We start from the raw sequence: 18604 nt of genomic DNA on the forward strand, positions 1-18604 counted from the left end.
GTGATGAATTGGGTGCTCTTTTGCTTGCATTTATTTATTCAGAGAGTGAGCACTTCCTCGGTACTGGGGGGCGTGCATGTGTAAGTCAGAGGACAACTTTGGGGATTATGTTTTCTCCTTCCACTGTATACATTTAAGAGATCAAACTTAGATTATAACCTGGGCAGCAAGTGCCTTAACTGCTGAGATATTTCAATGGCTCTGATTGGGGATTTTGATCTAAATAGTATCTTAGATAAGGTTACTATTGCTTACCTTGGGGAAGGAAGAGTTTGGCTTACGTATTCCAAGTCATGGTCCATTGAGGAAAGGCCAGGCAAAAACCTGGAGGCAGAAGCTGATGCCGTGGCCAAAAAAGAGTGCTGCTTCCTGGCTTACTCCTCATGAGTTGCTCAATCTGCTTTCTTGTAGAACCAAAGACCACCGCCCAGGGTGGTACCACCTACAGTGGGCTGGATCCTCCTCTAGTAATCACTTATTAAGGAAGTACCCTACAGGCTTGCCTACTGTCAGATCTTAATGTGCATTTTCTTTGTCTCAGATAGCTTGTTCAAGTTGACATAAAAACTGCCCTGTAGCCGGGCGGTGGTGGTGCACGCCTTTAATCCCAGCACTCGGGAGGCAGAGGCAGGCGGATCTCTGTGAGTTCGAGGCCGGGCTGGACCGATAGCCTCCAAAACAATACAGAGAAACCCTGTCTCGAAAAACCAAAAAAAAAAAAAAAAAAAAAAAAAACTGCCCAGTAAAAATAACAACATTTGAGCACATACACTCAGCTTTCATTTTTAATCACTTCAGCTTCGTTCCTAGAGACTAGAAATCTGACATGTAAACGTAGTTTAACTCTACATTTCCACTTTAGATGATAATGGAATACTTCCTAAAGAGTAAACTAACGTACAGTATGTTAGATTTATCAACGAAAGAGATGTCTGAGATGATAAGCATTGAAATAACATTTTTTTTTAGTATAGAGATTGCTGGCCCTGAATTTCTCTACAGATATTTATAGACTTAGCATGAAATCAGATAAAAGGTTGTATTTAAAGGGTTTGAGAGTCACTACTTCTTCAGTGTTTTCAAGCTTTATTGTGCTTAAGAATCAATCATCTGAGGTGTATTAACATAGATTTCTGTTATCTCCTCAAAGATTTTGCATAACACTCTTGAGCACACAGATGCTCTAAAGCTTTGTCTTAGATTTAGTTCAGCCTTCACTGTGGGTCAAACTGTCAAGATGTAAGTTAATTAAGATGTGCCAGGTAATTAAATTGGTAGGGTACTGTTCTCAGAATTACTCTTGATGTCATGGGGTAAACTGGTTGTGAAAATGAGTTCTTTACCCAATTCACTTGGCCCTGCCCCAATCTCTTGCTTCCTCTCTTGGCTATGTGATTTCTCCCTCCCAATGCTCTCTTTTCTGATACCACATCCAAGGGTGCCTTCATCAGATACCTAACCAATGGTACTATCAGTCCAATTTAGTACTTTTATCCCCCAAGACTATGAGTTAAAAAAAAAAAAAAACTACTTCTTTAAAGAAAAAACAAAACAAAACCTTGTTTTGGGTATTTTGTTATAGCAATAGTAAAAGAATATACCTAGTCACAAGAATAGCATACTAATCAGAAGACAAGGAGCCATATTAACTGTTCTAAAAAATAAAGGGAATAAAAAAAACTTCCTTGAGGATGTGGGGGAAGCAGTAAAAGAAGAAATATTTTTATTCATGGAGAAACTGAATGGCTTTAGGTATTGATCTCAAATTAATTATTTACAAAACTGGACTGAAATCCTCCATTTAACTAATGGTGAGCAATGACATTTATCACTAGAAACAGATAAAAAGATGAGTTTGTATTTCAAGTTTATTTAAAATGCCTCTTTTGTTGTTGTTGTTGTTGTTGTTAGTGAAAGAAATATGTAAGAAAGGAGTTCTGTCTCAAACTCATTTACAATGAGGCTTTTGTTTCCAAACATCTAAACTGGTTTTATCCAAGTTATCCATGACCTGCACGTTCCCTGAACTTCACTATAATTCTGTCTTTATTTCTATGGTACCAGAATTTGACATGGTCATTACTGCTTCAGTAACTTCTAAGATGTCTGGTTTTCCCCTTCCTCAGTGCATGCTCCTTCCAATTTTCCCTGATGCTTTTTCTGCCTGTGGTAGACACAGAACATATCTCAAAGTTGACATATATGAAACTGAAATCCTCGTCCAGCCTTGTGAAACCACCATCTTCTGTAGTTTCCGTATCCTCCTGATTTTATACATGTGACTCTACAAAGCAGCTGTCAGAAGATCTTTTGAAAATATGACTAGCAATTTTTTATTTTTATTTTGTTTTTGCTTAAAACCATTTAGTTCCCTTCATTTCACCCAGAGTAAAAGCCTTAGTTTTTATAGTGATCTGTTCCAGTTCTATGGCTTCTTTATGGCTTCGATCTCCTATTGCCCATTGTCTCCATGCCAGTGACCGTGGCCTTACCTTGGTCAAACATGCCATCTGTCCCACGTTTGCAGCTTAGTGATGTTTCTACCATAAAAGTACCTTTTCTAAATATTCATATAGCTAACTCCCCACCTTCCTTTTTATGTTTTATCACTTGCCATTGACACTTTAAAGTTGAAAGCCAGTTGTCCGCTGTGGTTGACACTTTATTGTACTTTTTTATTTTCTGTAACAAGTTTTTGCATGTAGCTCAGAGTGGGTGCATATGTGTTCTTGCATGGACACTGTTCTGAGCTAGTGTGTATGGTCAGTCAGAACACGCATGATGCTGGCTCTGGTAATGCAAACTTGAAATCTCAGCCTGGAACAGGTAAGGAGGAGACCTCCAATCTACTCTTCCTCCTCAAGAGAACTAGATGCCATGTCACACTAAGTTCAAAGTTCAGCTTAGTCAGTGACCAGTTTCAGAGCATTAAACAAGTTGCTTAAATTTTCTGTGCCTCCATTTGCTCATCTCTAATATGGGAATAATTGTATCTCACAGTATTTTTTATGACATGATGTGCGTGCGTGTGTACGTGTGTGTGTGTAAAAGTTGTCATTAACACCGTATGTTGTCCTGCTTCATTATTTAGCATCATTGTTGTTCCTTTTTTTAATTTAAATTAGAAACAAGCTTGTTTTACATGTCAATCCCAGTTCTCTCTCCCTCACCTCCTCCCCTGCCCCCTAACAGCCCCCCATCCCATCCCCTTTCTGCTCCCCAGGGAGGGTGAGGCTTTCCATGGGGGATCTTAAAGTCTGTCATATCATTTGGAGCAGGGCCTAAGCCCTCCCCTGTTTGTCTAGGCTGAGAGAGTAACCCTCTGTGTGGAGTGGGCTCCCAAAGCCCATTCATACACTAGGGATAAATACCAGAGGCCCCATAGATTGTCCAGGCCTCCTAACTGACACCCATGATCAAGGGGTCTGGATCATTCCTATGTTGGTTTCCCAGCCATCAGTCTGGGGTCCATGATCAGTTGTTTCTGTGAGTTTCTCCAGCCTGGTCTAGATCATTTAGCATCATTTCAAATATCCTGCATTTGGGAATGTGTTTTATTTAATCAGACTCTTTCTTGATATATATTTAGGTTGTTCCTAATTCTTCATTATTACAAGCATTAATCACAGGCATGTTTGTTTATACATTTGTGTAATTATTTCCACAAAATGAATACATGGATGTAGACTTCCTGAAACTTACTATAAAGTTGATTTTATCAGTGTACACTGGTGCTAACAGTGTATCTGCTTCTTCACAAATGTTATTATTAGGCTTTAGCTTCTTTGCTTCTTCTGGGATGAGCTGTTTCCTTCCTGATCCCAAACCATACAGTTTTCATCTGTCAGAATAAATTTGTGTAAATAATAGTGCTCTACTCTTCTGAAAATAGCTTTCTGGCACCTAGCATATTTTCCCCAGCGATCTGAGATGTCACCTCTAGTATATACTTAACTTTCGTGTATACCATGCTCTTTCTTAATTTTTCTCCTTTCCTGTTGCCTGTTGCTATGTAAAGCAGTGCTACCATCTGATTTTAGCCATTGTAGCTTAGATGTTTTGATATACTAATTGGTTTACTATGTATATTCAAGTTCATACATACAGTTTGTTTTATAAGTTTCTGGGACCTGTAAGTTCTGTTTTCTGTTCGAGCATTGTAGGCTTCATTTATTTCCTGAGTCAGTCCAGAAGCCTCCACACAGAAGGGAATGTTTCAGTTTTGAGGTTTCCACCTAACACAATGAAATGTTGTTCCCATTTACGGCTAAGGATTAGAAATGAGTAATGAACTTGTCCTGTTCTACAGTATCAGAACCAGGTTATGAACACAAACTAAGAATATTGTTGAGAACTCTATACTTCTAAATGTAGCATATGTTAAATAAAACCTTTTTCAAAAGGAAAGTACTAATGAAGGTTTTTATTTCATCTTCTGAATAAAAATGTTTCATATGTAGAAAAAGCTTTGGGTTTGCTAATTTTCTAGTTATACTAGATCTGTCACTGATTCTTTACTAGAATGCTGGCAAAGGATGAACTGACGAACATACTTCAGAAATGTTTTGAGGTTTTGAATTCCTCCACCAAAAAGCAGCTTGGAAGCACAACCCAGAAAGTAAAGGATTTCCTGACCCAGTTTCAGAACCTTGATGGTAAGTAAGTATAAAATCCTGCCCATTCTTACTGACAGGATCCTTTAGCCAGAATGGCAAGGAAACTCTTGAAGGTAAATCAGCAGGCAAGGCTCAGAATGTCACATCTCAACAACTGTCAATAGGCAAAGTGCTTCTCCTCTAGATTTATTTTAAACAATGCAGAAATCAAATGGAAGAACATTTTCATTCTCCACATGAAATTGGGTGATATTAAATTCCGGCTGACTTGCCTGTAGACGGTTTTCATTCTTCAGATAGACTGTCTTGTACTCTTTCCTAATCTTGGGGGTGTTGGGATAGGCTGAGGAAAGAGGCTTGATTCATAAACAATAGAATTAGACATGGCATCATGAAAATACTTTCTGTGGAATTTGAATCCCTTCTCTATTTGATAGATGTTCATTTGTCTTTAAAATCCTTTAGTTGTAGTAAATTATTTTTGTGGTAATCTTTCCTTGTATTTCTGTGATTTCTATGCAACGTAGTCTCTGGTGAGTCCTCAATTATAAAGATCAACGTGGGATGGTACAAACAGGCAGGGTGAGAAATTCTACACAGGTACAAAGAAAGCTTCCCTCCAAAATATGTGTGGTGGTGACCTTTTAACACCACAATAATGACCTGAATCACTTTACAAAGGTAATAATGTTAAAAGACTGGAACTTGAGATCATTTCAGATAAAAGAAACTGAAATCCAGAAAAAAAAGCAAGCTGTTTGATATTTCACAGCTATCTAATATGCACCGAGGCTAAAAACCACCTCTCTTTGCCTCTAACTGGGTATGCATGTGTGTTGTCAGTTATCAGTTGTAGTTTGATCAATGAAAAGCCACTCTTAATATAATTATGGCCCAAAGTATCAAAGAATATAAAATAAATTGGACTCAGGAATTTTTTAAGAAACTGCTTGTAACCATAATAATTGTAATTAGAATTCATGTGAGATGAGCTAGTGAACAAATTCTGTGTTACACCAGCACTAAACGATTGCAGCTTCTCAAAGGTAAGGTTGAAGATTAAAATGATTGACAACTGAAAAGTGTTTCATGAATTAAAGCAAAGCCACCATCCAGGTGATTTGTCTTTATTTCTCAGTTTTAATGAGTCAGTTGTTATTAAAACAAAATATACTTAACATTTCTCACAGGAAGAAATATTTGGTTTCTGTACACTACTGGCATATTATAATTTGGATTTAAATGGGAGGGCATCAATTCAGGCTGAGTATTGCAATCAATTTTAAGGTTCTGCTACAAGTTAATGAAATTGAAAAAAGAATTTAGCTACTAGATATCCTAACCTTAGGATTTCTAAAATCAGGAATTATCTTCTGATTCTTTTTTTTTTTTTTTTTTTTTTTTTGGTTTTTTGAGACAGGGTTTCTCTGTGGCTTTGGAGGCTGTCCTGGAACTCACTTTGTAGACCAGGCTGGCCTCGAACTCACAGAGATCCGGATGCCTGCCTCTGCCTCCCGAGTGCTGGGATTAAAGGCATGCGCCACCAATACCCGGCATAATCTGTATTCTTTAGCTAAATTCTTCTGCCATACTTGAACCAAACCATTGCCAAGTGTCAGGTTACCAAGTCAGAGCGTCATCCCCTCCAGAAACATAGCTATACATTTTATCAGTTAGGATTACTCTTCCTCAGATTGCTTTTACAGCTTTTACACATCATCTTCCTCATACTTAATAGTAATGAGTCAGGAACAGTAAACTGGAAGGCTGAGACTGGTATGTCACAATGTGGTTTATCATATTTATAGTCTTAGCAAGGTCAAAGGGACATAGTTTCAAGCCTGTATGATTTTTTTAAAAACACTCAGAATTCAGTAGATAGTTGTTGAAGGCCTTCCTACCTTATAAACTATGTACTATGTATTGTCATTAGCTTCTGGGATGAGTGTCATTTGTCGGATTGAATCCTGCTACTTCCATTGGATTAGTGCAGGTATCTGTTCCCTCTATTGTATTTTGATTTTGTGTTTTAAGCAGATAGCAAAGAGGAAGAGGATGCTTGTGGATCACAGTCAAAGGGGCTGCAGAAAACAGATCTCTATCACCTTCAGAAGGTGGGTATCTTTCTTCCCTTCCAATTGCATTAGGAGTGGTCCCTTGTTTTAACCAGTCTAGACTAGCTCTGCGGGAACGTCTTCACTTTCATTTTTTACATCACAACCAGTAACAATACAGACTTGGCAACTAATAAATGAGGTATACTGGTGCCATATAAAACCACAAGAAGGGATTAGTTTTCTGTGCCTATTGAAGAATTTGAAGGTAGAAAAGAAGTGTTACAGGAAATCTTAGGGAACCCATCATATAATTAATACCAAGGAAATTGAGGTCCTGTTTTGGGATCCTTAGTCTTATTAATGAAGAAAAAATTTTTTCAACAGGTGCTCAAACAAGCTTATGGACAATTTATTAGTACTTAAATAAAAAACAAACAAAAAGAACCCCCATACACATACATAGGGCAAGCAAGCTGTAATTCTTGCAGCTGCCCAGAGGAGAAAAATAGGAAAAATAAACAGGCAGCCACAGGACAGGGAGGATGACTTTAGAGGGTTAGGATGCCCCAAGTTTATTCCTCAACATTCTTAAGTACCCCAACCAAAAGGGAGACCTGGCAAAAGACTTCTTATCACGTGTAAGGAACAGACAGACTTTTTTTCCTTAATCCTCCAAACATTTGGTAACCACACCTTAGACTCAATTTCCCATTGTCCTGCCTTAAGTAACCACACCTCAGACCAAGTCTGTTGTTATTTAGATAAGACATCCTCTACCAAGATCAAACATTCTACAGTAGCCATGCCTTAGACCATTAAAGTCTTTTGACTTTAACCTTGGAAGACTAAGGACAGTTTTGAGCTCTCTGATTTTGAGCCAAGATGAAAGAGGCACCGTAGGCTGGGCGTTGGTGGTGCATGCCTTTAATCCCAGCACTCGAAGCAGAGGCAGGAGGATCTCTGTGAGTTTGAGGCCAGCCTGTTCTACAGAGTGAGTTCCAGGACATCCTCCAAAACAATACAGAGAACCCCTGTCTCGAAAAAACAAAAAACAAAACAAAAAAAAATGTAGCACAGAATTTCAGTCTGGGTGAAACTGGACTCAGAATCTGTCTGTTAATGTGACCCAAAGCTGTGGTGGTAATGGTTGGTGTTTTATTCCTTGTTCTTCTGGCACTCTTCCTCATGCCCGTAAATGAACTAATGGTCTCTAAATAGTGAGCACTCTTACATCCCTGAGCAGTGAAATGAACTACTCTCTTCTCTCCTTCAACAGTCACTTGGTATACGTTTAAAGCAAAACATGTAGCGGGGCAATCTTCCCAGATTCTTCCCAGAAAATAAAACACATTTTGATCTGGTTCTTTGCACTCTGCATGAGGACATTTTTACTTGAGTGACAGCTCATGCTTCTCTACATATGTAACAGTTCTCTCTGAAAGTGTTTCTGTCCTAAAGTCACCAGAAATAGCATGTTCTTTTACCTACCCCCCCTTATGCCTTGTAGTCCTTATTGGAAATGAAAGAGTTAAGGAGAACAACTAAGAAGCAAACCAAGTTTGAAATGCTCAGAGAAAATGTTGTGAACTTCATGGACAACCTAGTGAGGTAAGTCTAAAGCTCTCAAGAGCTAAAAGTAATCCTGTTTTTCCAAATGACACTAGTAAAGTAGCTGCCTATAGCCAGGGTGTTTCTTCCATCTAACTAAAGTTAGCATTTTTATTGAACTTCTGTTCTTGTTGTCTAATCAAATGACTTGTTAATTTTTTACTGTCAGTTCAGGAAGGCAGGTTTGCACTTCATTTAGCTTATTAAACTGGTTGAGGATATATTTCTCCTGGTTTATATTGTGCTTTATGTTATTTTATTTTATTTTGCCTGTATATGTAGTAAATGACAGATCTGGGTCCAGCCCAGAAATAGACATTGTATACTAGCTATGTTACTGGTTTTTTCTGAATATTTTACCAGGACAGGTAAATATCAGCACGAATATATATTGAACTCATCTGCTCAGGAACTATCAGAGTCTCCCATTTTAGTGTTTTATGGTTCTTTCTGGGGAGGATCATTTTGTTCATCTCCTAAAAGCCAGTGTTACGAGTGTACAGGAAATTAACTAAGTGACCTTTTGGAAACTTGGACCTTGTTACAAATTTTAAAATGGGACATGCACCAAAGAAAATGACTTCAGCATTTAAAAGCCGAGCAGAATGTGGTGGTTCGTGCCTGTCCCCCAGCCTTTGAGAGGCTTGCCAGCCACCCAGCCACTCTTCTGACCAACCGTTGTCTGCTACGTCTGACTCCAGCCTTTCCCCAGCTCCGAAATGATGTTGAGAATGATTGAGATTTGTTGTGAAATCACAGGCTTGGTGTTGTTACCGAGATTGTCTCTCCCAGGAGAAAGTGATCAAGATTGTCGTTTGTTAAAGCTAAAAGGGAAGGGGGAAGGAAGAAAGGAAGGAAACAGAAGGGAAAGGAGGGCAGATAAAGGGAAGAGAGACAGGAGACGCAACAGCCAAAGCTGCCTGTGTCACACAAGCCCTTCCATATTTTCCACAAGACCTAGAGTACAGGTGTTTGGCAGAGCTTCACGGTCTGGAGAAGCGACATTTAAAATGAAATATAGGTAGTACACCATTCATCTGTGCTGCTTTACAAGGGCCTGTGCAGGGCCAGCATCTGAGAGCAGAGTGCGGAGGCTCAGGAGCTCTCGAGGAGGGAGGAGGAGGTGGGAGGCCTATGTGCATGGCCAGGGCTCTCTCTGCCCCCGCTGCTCTGTCTTTGCACTGAGTGTGCCGAAGCTCCTGCCTTGCAGGCTTCACTGCAGGCCCTCTGCAGACTGTCAGTCATGCACTGACACTGACTCAGTGTAGATTCAAAGTAAACATTTCATTAAAATTGGTCTGCCATCTAGCTCAGGCAAAAATAAAGTTCTCAGTTATGCTCAGTTTTATAATAATTGGAAAATTTAGCCTTTGGGGGTTTCTTTTCCTTTTTGTGTGTGCTTGTGTATATGTGAGTGTGCTATTCATGGAGGCCAGAGGGCATCAGGTGTCTCTTTTGATGATGTCCCTTAGTCCTTTGAGACAGGATCTCTCACTAAATCTGAATTTTAGGTGTCTGTCAGCCCTACAGCATTGGGGTTACAGGTTGGTAGGGGGTGAGGTACAGAGTCAACCAACACAGACTCAGGTGGGCTAGCAAAAGGCAGCTCCTTTATTGTGGAAATCAGGCTTGCCTATACACCCCCTCCCAAGGCCCCATTGGCTCAGGCTGCCAACTCTGTTGTGTGGTCCTTCCCTCACTTACTAGAGTGGCTTACAGGCTATGGTCCAGCTAGCCCAAAAGTAGCTGTCTCCTGATAGAAGGTCCCAAGAATCCAATCCAATGGTGGTTAATCCACAAGGTTGGATGTCTCAGTCAGTATGTCAGAGTCCTGAAGAGTAGACTCTAATAACCACTGAAGGAATGATTCATCAAAAGGGTATATGAACTTGACAGTGAGAGTATGGGCAAGCAGGCAGAATAAGCCAGGGTTTTCTTTCATGCCCTTTGCATGGGCTGACTTAAGAAGGTGTGGCCCAAATTTAGGGTGAGTTTTCCTACCTCAAATGATCTAATTAAAAAAAATGCCTCACTGGAGAGTGTACAGCTGCTTGCATTTTAAGTTAATTCCAGGTTTAGTCTAGTAGACCACCAAGGACAGCCATCACAAATACAAGAGGAAGTGTTTAAAGTAGGTTGAAGTATAATTCTGATCTTTGGATTGGTTGAGGATTCAGCCATAGAGGATTGACAGAACTGTTGAACTGAGAATAGCCCTGTACCTATCGGAAAGCTGATACCTGATCTCACTGTTTCAGAAGTTACCTTCTGCCTCCAGAGAGCCAGCCTTTACATGAGGCGGTGTACTTCAGCGCTGCCCATACGCTTCGTGAGCACCTAAATGCTGCGCCACGAGTCGCCCTGCACACGGCACTCAACAACCCTTATTATTATCTAAAGGTAAGAAGGAAGCTGGTTCTCTCAGTTACGCTCAGCATCACAAAAATATCCAAAGTTTGCAGTTCCGTTCCAGTGAGCAGAAAATTAGCAGTTCTGGGTGCTGCCATGAATATTTTTCTAAGGAACCAGTGATAGTGTCAGTCATCAACTGAGGTTGCATCCATTTGCCCACATGGCTCTGTCTGTCTTTCATGTGATTAAACCAGTGAAGTGGCTCCAAGTCTGATGACCCGAGTTTGGTGTAAGGAGAGAACTGACTCCCACAAGCGCCACACACGACTCCATACAAACATCCCATACTGCTGTGAAGTATGGGAAGAGAATACAGAGGAGGAAGTCACATGTCAGTGGTCCTCAGTGACAGCAGTAATCAGAAGCTTGATGGTTTTGTAGTTAAAGACTTGTTTTAATATGGGTGTGGGCTATGAGCTCACGTGAGCCTAGTGCCCACAAGGGTCCCTGGAGCTGAAATTGTGGGGGTTGTGAGCTGCCCAAAGTAGGAGCCAGCAACCAGGCTAAGGTCCTCTGCTACAGCAGCAGGTGCTCTTACCCCCTAAGCCATCTCTTCATCCTTGATAATTTCATATTTAAATCATAGCCGTGGCTGGTTAAATGGCTTAGTGAGTAGGTAAAGGCATTTGCCATTAACCCTGATTAAACGTCTCTGAGACTCAAACTGTGGAGGGAAGGAAACTTGATACCTACAAATTAGTCTCCAACCCCTCATATGCACCCTCCACCCCCACGTACAATAAATGACATAATTTTTTAAAAATAACAATATTGTTTTAATGTGAAAATTACAAATGAAAATGCTTACTGATAAGAATTACAGAAAACAAACTTGTGATTTTTAGATGCGTTTTGTGAATGGATTTCAAATAGGTTAAATCAATACTGAGTTTATATAGAGCTTATGGTATTATATAGGACTCAGTGGTGGATTGCTTACAGATCTTTTCTGGTGCCCTCTCCTGGTCTCTGCAGATGCTTGTACTTAAGAGGCCTCCATTCACAGAGACACACATGCACATAAACAAAAGTAAACCTGTACTTAGGTTATAATGGTTAGCTCAGGCTATAATGGTTTGTTTTTGTTTTTAAGTACAGTATTGACAGCAAAGTCTTTTTCTTTAAGAGATAACTTTTATTCTCCCATTAATGAGATATTAACTAATGCCACATGGTAGCTGCTGGAATTGAGTTTAACAAGTGGAGGAAGAAGCACTTCATTGGGTAATCATTCCCTGAGGATTCTAAACTCATTGCAGCAAATGAAATGTGTTATGGTAGTCTCAACAAATAATAATGGATAACTAAGATCTGGAAAACAAGTCTCGTTGTGAGGAGGGCTTAGAACTAGACAGATACAGCCAAAATTTAAACCCAAGTAAGAATACTATTGAAGTATGAAGGAAAGAACTAAGAGGTTCTACTTTCTGATTTGTTAAATATAGGAGTATCTTAGTTTGTGTTTCCATTGCTGTGAAGAGACACCTTGACCACGGCAACTCTTATAAGGAAAACATTTGTGGTGGCTCATAGGGTAGAGGTTCAGTCCATTATCATCACGGCGGGGAGCGTGGTGGCATGCAGGCAGACGGGCAGGTGCTGGAGCTGAGAGTCCTTACATCTTCACAGGCAGGCAACAGGAAGTGGAGTGACTGTCACACTGAGGGAAGCTTGAGCAAGAGACCTTCAAGAGACATACTTCCTCCAACAAGGCCACACCTCCTAGTAGTGCCACACTCCCTTTGGGGACGTTCTTCCAAACCACCACAAGAAGTTCAGCAAATCTTTGCTTTTAATTCTTTCTAAAAGACTCACATTTAATCTGCTGTTTTTAGAATGAAGCCCTGAAAACTGAGGAAGGCTGTATTCCAAATATTGCCCCTGACATCTGTATAGCATATAAACTGCACCTGGAGTGTAGCCGGCTAATTAACCTTGTCGACTGGTCAGAGGTAGGTTACAAAGAAAAGAACATGCTAGTTGTTTAACCGCTTGAGGCAAGTTTCCTACAAGTTTTTGTTTTGATTTCCTGCATTCTTTAAAAGCAAAAGTCAAAACTCAGATCAGTCTGTGCACCCCACAGAATTCAGGGTGTAGTGAATACCCCCTCATACAACAGAAGAAATTCCAATCAGGAAGAACAAGAAATGCATGGCAAGGAAGATGGATGGTGGTGGTGCATGCCTTTAATCCCAGCACTTGGGAGGAAGAGGCAGGCTGATCTCTGTGAGTTCAAGACCAGCCTGGTCTACAAGAATGAGTTCTAGGACAACCTCCAAAGCCACAGAGAAACCCTATCTGTCTCAACAAAAAAAAAGGGGGGAGTAGGTGGGTGGGGTGCATGGCAAGGTAATGGACAAGTGCTGCTGGAGGAGGGAGAGTATTACAGAGATCTTAGCTGGCAAAGCCTATGCTGAAATAGCATGTTCCAAGAAAGTTATGCAGAAGCATGGCTTTCTTTGTTTTTAAACTTTTGACTTTTTTTTTTTTGCTGTTCTGCTTTAGTTCTCTAAAACAAGCTTAATAAAAAGTCAATGTTACTTTTAATGATAACTGACAAACTTACTAGTGTGGTTTTGAGAATTTGAAATCTGATATGAAAGTGTGCCAGTTAGCAGTATTGAAGTCTGATTAGTTACAGAACCATCTCAAGGGTACACAAAAGATGCCTAGCAATAAGTTTTCATATGTCTTGTGTACTCAACAGGCTTTTGCAACAGTTGTGACAGCTGCTGAAAAAACGGATGCAAAGTCTACAACCTCAGAAGAAATGAATGAAATTGTCCAGTATCCTTTTAAAACCAAGTATTTTATGTTGTTTCTTGAGCTGGAGAGTCTAGGTCAGTGATGCAGCATGTGCTTGAATTCAGGCCCCAGCACAAAAAGTAAGTAAACAAAAAATTCACATCTAGAAATTCAACTCAACCATTCTACAACCACCTAAATTTCTAAGTGTCCTGAATTTAATCTGAGATCAAACCTAGAATTCGATTTTTATCCAGTTTTTACTATGAAGGAAATTGTCATTATTAAATTATCAATTTTTAAATATAGGCAATTCTTACATAATGCTGGGATTACTATAGATATATGTACCATCACACATAGCTCCATTTGAAACTTTAACAGTGTGTTCTAATTGCATTTAATGTATTCTAATACGATTATTTATAATTTAGGAATATTTTTCATCCACCTATTTCAATTTACCAGTTACTGTTTTAAGTTTGAAATTTTAGCCTTTTTGTCAAAAAAAAAAAAGAAAACTAATTTTCCTTAGCTAGAGTCTCCAGTGCTCGATTTATTAGAGCTGTTTCTGAACTAGAGCTTTTAGGCTTTATAAAACCTACGAAACAGAAGACTGACCATGTGGCAAGGCTGACATGGGGAGGCTGCTGAAGCGCATATAAGACAGGGCTCCACATCTAACAAAATAAAAGAAACCTGGCACATGCTACTAGAAGTGACTGCTGCTGAGTTGTTTATCCAAAAAGTGCACTGCTAACCTGAAACTTGTATCAAAACATCTTTGGAGTACTTCAAGTCTAACTAACAAATGCATGAGTAACCAAAAGCCTTTACACACAATGTAGCTATACTTTCTACAGTTGTTGCTAAACTCTAACAAAGCATTGAGTGGATAGTGTGTAAAGGATGTCATTTCTTCTTCAGGTTAAGTTACTGGCACTTGGTCAGCAATACTCATTCCTCTCTCCAGATACTTGCGCTTCTCACACCTGTACAAGTAATGACCTATAGGTGGTTTTCATGATAGAAAGATTGAAAAACCACCATTGCCTCCACACTTCTTGTGATCCCAACAGCTCAATGGCAGAGAAATATTCACATGAACAGTCATGGAGACCTTACAGCCAAGCATACAAAACTCAGAAATGTAAAGGCCTGAATGAAATAATATCTAGATCTTTTTCATGCTGAGAACTTAAATCAGACACCTAAAGCTTATTAATGTTGAACCCCCGACATAATTCAGAGACGAATGTAAAATGTTCATGTTCAGAAAAAAAAACAACCCTCTTTAAACCTTCACTTTTAACTTATATTGCAGGACTACTTTAAGAGCAATTTGCTTTAAAAAAAATTGTATGTATGTAGGGGTGCAGTGCCCAAGAAAACCAGGGATATTGATCACCTTAGAACTGGAGTTATTTGTTGAACCCCAGTTGTGGGTGCTGGGAATTGAACTCAGGCCTGCTCTGAGAGCAGAATTCATCTTAACTCCTGAACACAGATGTATGTATCCCAGATAAAACTGAGAAACCTTTGTCTCCCCAGGCTGGCTTTGCACTATTGGGTAACCCTGCCCCCCACTCAGTGCTGAGATTATAAAGTTACTTAAACAATATATCTTATGCATGTAAAATACAGAGGAACTGTTCTTAACATTGGCAGATTTTTTTCTTTTCTACCAAGGCACACGTTTCTTTTCCTAGGCATTTACCTACATTTGTACGTATCATATGCATACTCATTTTCTCTATTACCTAAGATTAGGAGCAGTACAACATGAACTGTTTTCATAGTACCAGAGTTGTCACACTAAAGTGATTTTTAATAATTACGTGGTATCCTATAGTTTAGCCCCTAGTTGAGCACAACTGAAACCTCAACTAGAATGACTTTAGTATTTCACTAAAACAAAAGAAAAACAATATCCTAATTCTAATCTAAAATCTTGAGGTGCTTTAAGTTTGTTTAAAAGATATTAAGGATGTACTGTGTACCTGCTACTCCTAAGATACTTCATAAAACAAAGATCTGTCTTCCTTGCACTGTAGCATAGCAGAACACACTATTTGTGGTAGAAAACAAGGAACAGTGGGGTAAGAAGTAGGCTTGTCATTAACAGTGGTCAGAATAAAAGTGAAGAGTGGAAAAAAACTCCATGAGCATTGATGGGTGAACCCACTAGGCAGACAGCAGCAATAATAAAGGAGCAGACAGCAAGAGCTAGAATGGGAACTGAATGAGAAGGGCAAGAGTAGGTAATAGCTCCACAGATCATTATATGAACTGCTCACTTTATCTAGGAAGCAACCTAAACAACAGACATAACTCTAAATGATCAATACCTGCTATGAGAATACAGTAAGAGCAATGATGAAGCAAAGCAGTAACCTGTTAGTTGACCACTGAGACAGTGACATTGTAGATGTACTACAATTAGATGCACACGAAGAGCCTAACAATTAGAAGGCTTGCTATCAGGGGGCTTACTATGGTTTGGTTAAGGTGTGTATATACCCAGAAGACCATGTGTGTGAGGCTTAGTCCCATACTACTGAATGGTGGTGGAATGTCTAGGAAGAAAGTTCTCAAGCCCAAGGATCCAAAAGTCCTCTTTACTCTTTGAAACAATTTAGCTCTACACTGCTGCTGCGTCACTACACACCAAAGTAACACAGACAACTCATTTCTGAAACCTTCAATGCTGAATTACAATTAACTTCTGACTTTATAAACAAATCATCTCGAGGATTTATTTTATTGTAGTTATTGAAGGCTTAGTTGGTTGAAAGAAACATTAGCAGCAAAAATGAGTTTGGCTTTGGATATGTCCTGTTAAGACATTTAAGTAAAATGTCACACAGGGCAAGGAGCTCAAACTCAAGCTTTGAGGTTTATGCTTATTTATAGTTAAAAATTCAGGGAAACAGTAAAAGTTAATAGTCAAAGCAGTTGATGGAGAAGCCAAATGAAGAGTTTCAAGCTCAAATGTTATTAACTATCAAGATAGAAATCTCAGGTAACTTTGTTAATAACGGATTAAGATAAATTTACCAGATGACCTAATCAGGTATTCAAACTCAACAGCAACTGTGGAAAGGCTATATGCTATTACTTTATAGCATGGAAACCACAGCACCACCTTACTTTTTTTGGTTTTTTGAGACAGGGTTTCTCTGTATTGTTTTGGAGGCTGTCCTGAACTGGCTCTGTAGACCAGGCTGACCTCAAACTCACAGAGATCTGCCTGCATCTGCCTCCGAGTGCTGGGATTAAAGGTGTGCACCACCACCACCACCACTACCACCTAACATTCTTATACAAGATTTACCCTAAAAACACTTGCTGTTTCTCATCAGCCTGCTCAAAACTACCTGTAACTCCAGATCTAAGAGATCCACCCCCTAAAATTTTAGACCTGCCTTCCTAGTTTGTAACTTCAAAAGCACAGGTCATATTAATGGTAGCACGAAGAAATGCTCAAAATAACAGGCTTCGTCTTTCCTTAAAGGCTGGTATCTTGAGTGAATCAATCCTAGGGTGAAGCGGGTAGGAGGAGGCTTAGAGTAATAGACAGACATTGTGCTCCAGATGAATAACACTGAGGTTAGAAAGAAGCATAAACAATTTGGCATTAATGAGTACAACTTTTTGAAAACAATTTAGAGCAGTTTATACTTGAAGGAAAAATTCAAGTAGATGACGATTATTCTTTCAACTTCTATGAATATTTTCCTAGCAAGTTGTTGCAGTGTTGAGGTAAAATGTCTGACACCTAATGAGAGGTCAACACTCTAGAATGCAGATTTATCCCAAAGAAACTCAAAGTCTCTACTAGTAGGAGATTAGCAGCATGCTATAATTTGTGTTTCTCATATGCTAATAGATTTGTGAACTGCCTGGGATACTTGTGAAAGCCCTACAACACTTTGACTGTTTACTTAAGTTAAAAACACAAAAATCCTGTTTTCAGTGATTACAAATCAGATAGTATGCTTAAGATTAGTTTAATGACTAGAAGTATGCTATTAAAATTGAGAAGGGGCCAGAGAGATAGACAGCTCAGTAGTTAATAATACTTGGTGTGCTGGGTTTTGGTGGCACACACCTTTAATCCCAGCACTCGGGAGGCAGAGACAGGAGGATCTCTGAGTTCAAGGCCAGCCTGACCTACAAGAACTAGTTCCAGGATAGTCTTGAAAAACCAAAAATAAATAAATTACTTGGTGCTACAGGAGTTTGGTTTCCAGCCTCCACACGGGCAGTTTAACAATTGTCTGTCTTCTGGCCTTAGACACTTAAATATTTTTAAAATTAAAAATAGAATTCACTGAGCAGTATTTTTGGGGGGGGGGTGTAGGTGTTCTGTCATTGAGCAGGCTGGCCTTGAACTCCTAATCCTCCTGCCTCTACCTTGACACCACCAAGTTTACAAATGTATTGTTCATTACTTTGTAAGAATGCTTCATTTGGAAACCATTTGTGGAAAGTGTGTTACACTTATTCATGTGAGGTTAGTGTTTTGATAGTACTTAATGTATGTGCTCCTGAGTGTATATGTATGTACCATGTGTATCCTGAGACCTTTGAGTTCACAAGAGGAATCAGTTAGTGAGCTGCTATGTGGGTGCTATGAACCGAACTTGGGTCTTATACAAGAGCAACAAGTGTTCTTAACTGCTGAGCCTCTCTTTAGCCCCTATCATGCTGATTTTGTCAAGACCACATAGTCTCAACAAGGCCTGTGGGCATCTGTGGGTGGCTGATAACTGATTAGGAAGCACCAACCTGAAAGTGAATGGCACTGTGTAAGAGAAGTCTAACCGACTACTATGCGTGCATTCATTGCTGTCTGCTCTTACCAGTGGATGCATTGTCCTGTTGTTTGACTTTCCCACTCTGGTGGACTGGGACTGCGGATTGAGCTAAAAGATATTTTCTACCCTAAACTGCTTTTGGCTGGGGTATTTTATATCCACTAGAGCAACCATGCTTTCATTATCAAATCATTCAACAACATTAAAACTGGAATCAAAAGGTAAAACTTCTATACCCGTTTGAGAGCTTGTTACGTAACATGTTGTCATACAATTTTGAATCAGAACTTAATTTTGGGAAACAGCATTTAGTAAAAGGTGAACCTTACCAGAAATCTAACTTTAT

The 18604-nt window shown here is 39.5% G+C and overlaps 1 protein-coding gene across 2 annotated transcripts in view; it reads left to right on the plus strand.

Annotated features, from left to right (window-relative positions):
* Orc3 (origin recognition complex subunit 3) overlaps positions 1–14153 on the plus strand; it is a 52849-nt gene extending 38696 nt beyond the window's left edge. Inside the window, exons 14-20 of one of the 2 annotated variants that reach the window (XM_040740358.1) lie at positions 4522–4655; positions 6651–6730; positions 8181–8281; positions 10540–10681; positions 12529–12645; positions 13401–13480; positions 13987–14153. In XM_040740358.1, coding sequence (XP_040596292.1) covers positions 4522–4655; positions 6651–6730; positions 8181–8281; positions 10540–10681; positions 12529–12645; positions 13401–13480; positions 13987–14092 — 760 coding nt within the window. In that variant the 3' untranslated portion in view covers positions 14093–14153. The remainder of the gene's footprint in view (positions 1–4521; positions 4656–6650; positions 6731–8180; positions 8282–10539; positions 10682–12528; positions 12646–13400; positions 13481–13986) is intronic. The other variant, XM_040740361.1, reaches the window with a different exon arrangement.
* Positions 14154–18604: the final 4451 nt, after the last annotated feature.

Source organism: Mesocricetus auratus, unplaced genomic scaffold (assembly GCF_017639785.1).
Source record: "Mesocricetus auratus isolate SY011 unplaced genomic scaffold, BCM_Maur_2.0 Super-Scaffold_6730, whole genome shotgun sequence".
Lineage (NCBI taxonomy): Eukaryota > Metazoa > Chordata > Mammalia > Rodentia > Cricetidae > Mesocricetus > Mesocricetus auratus.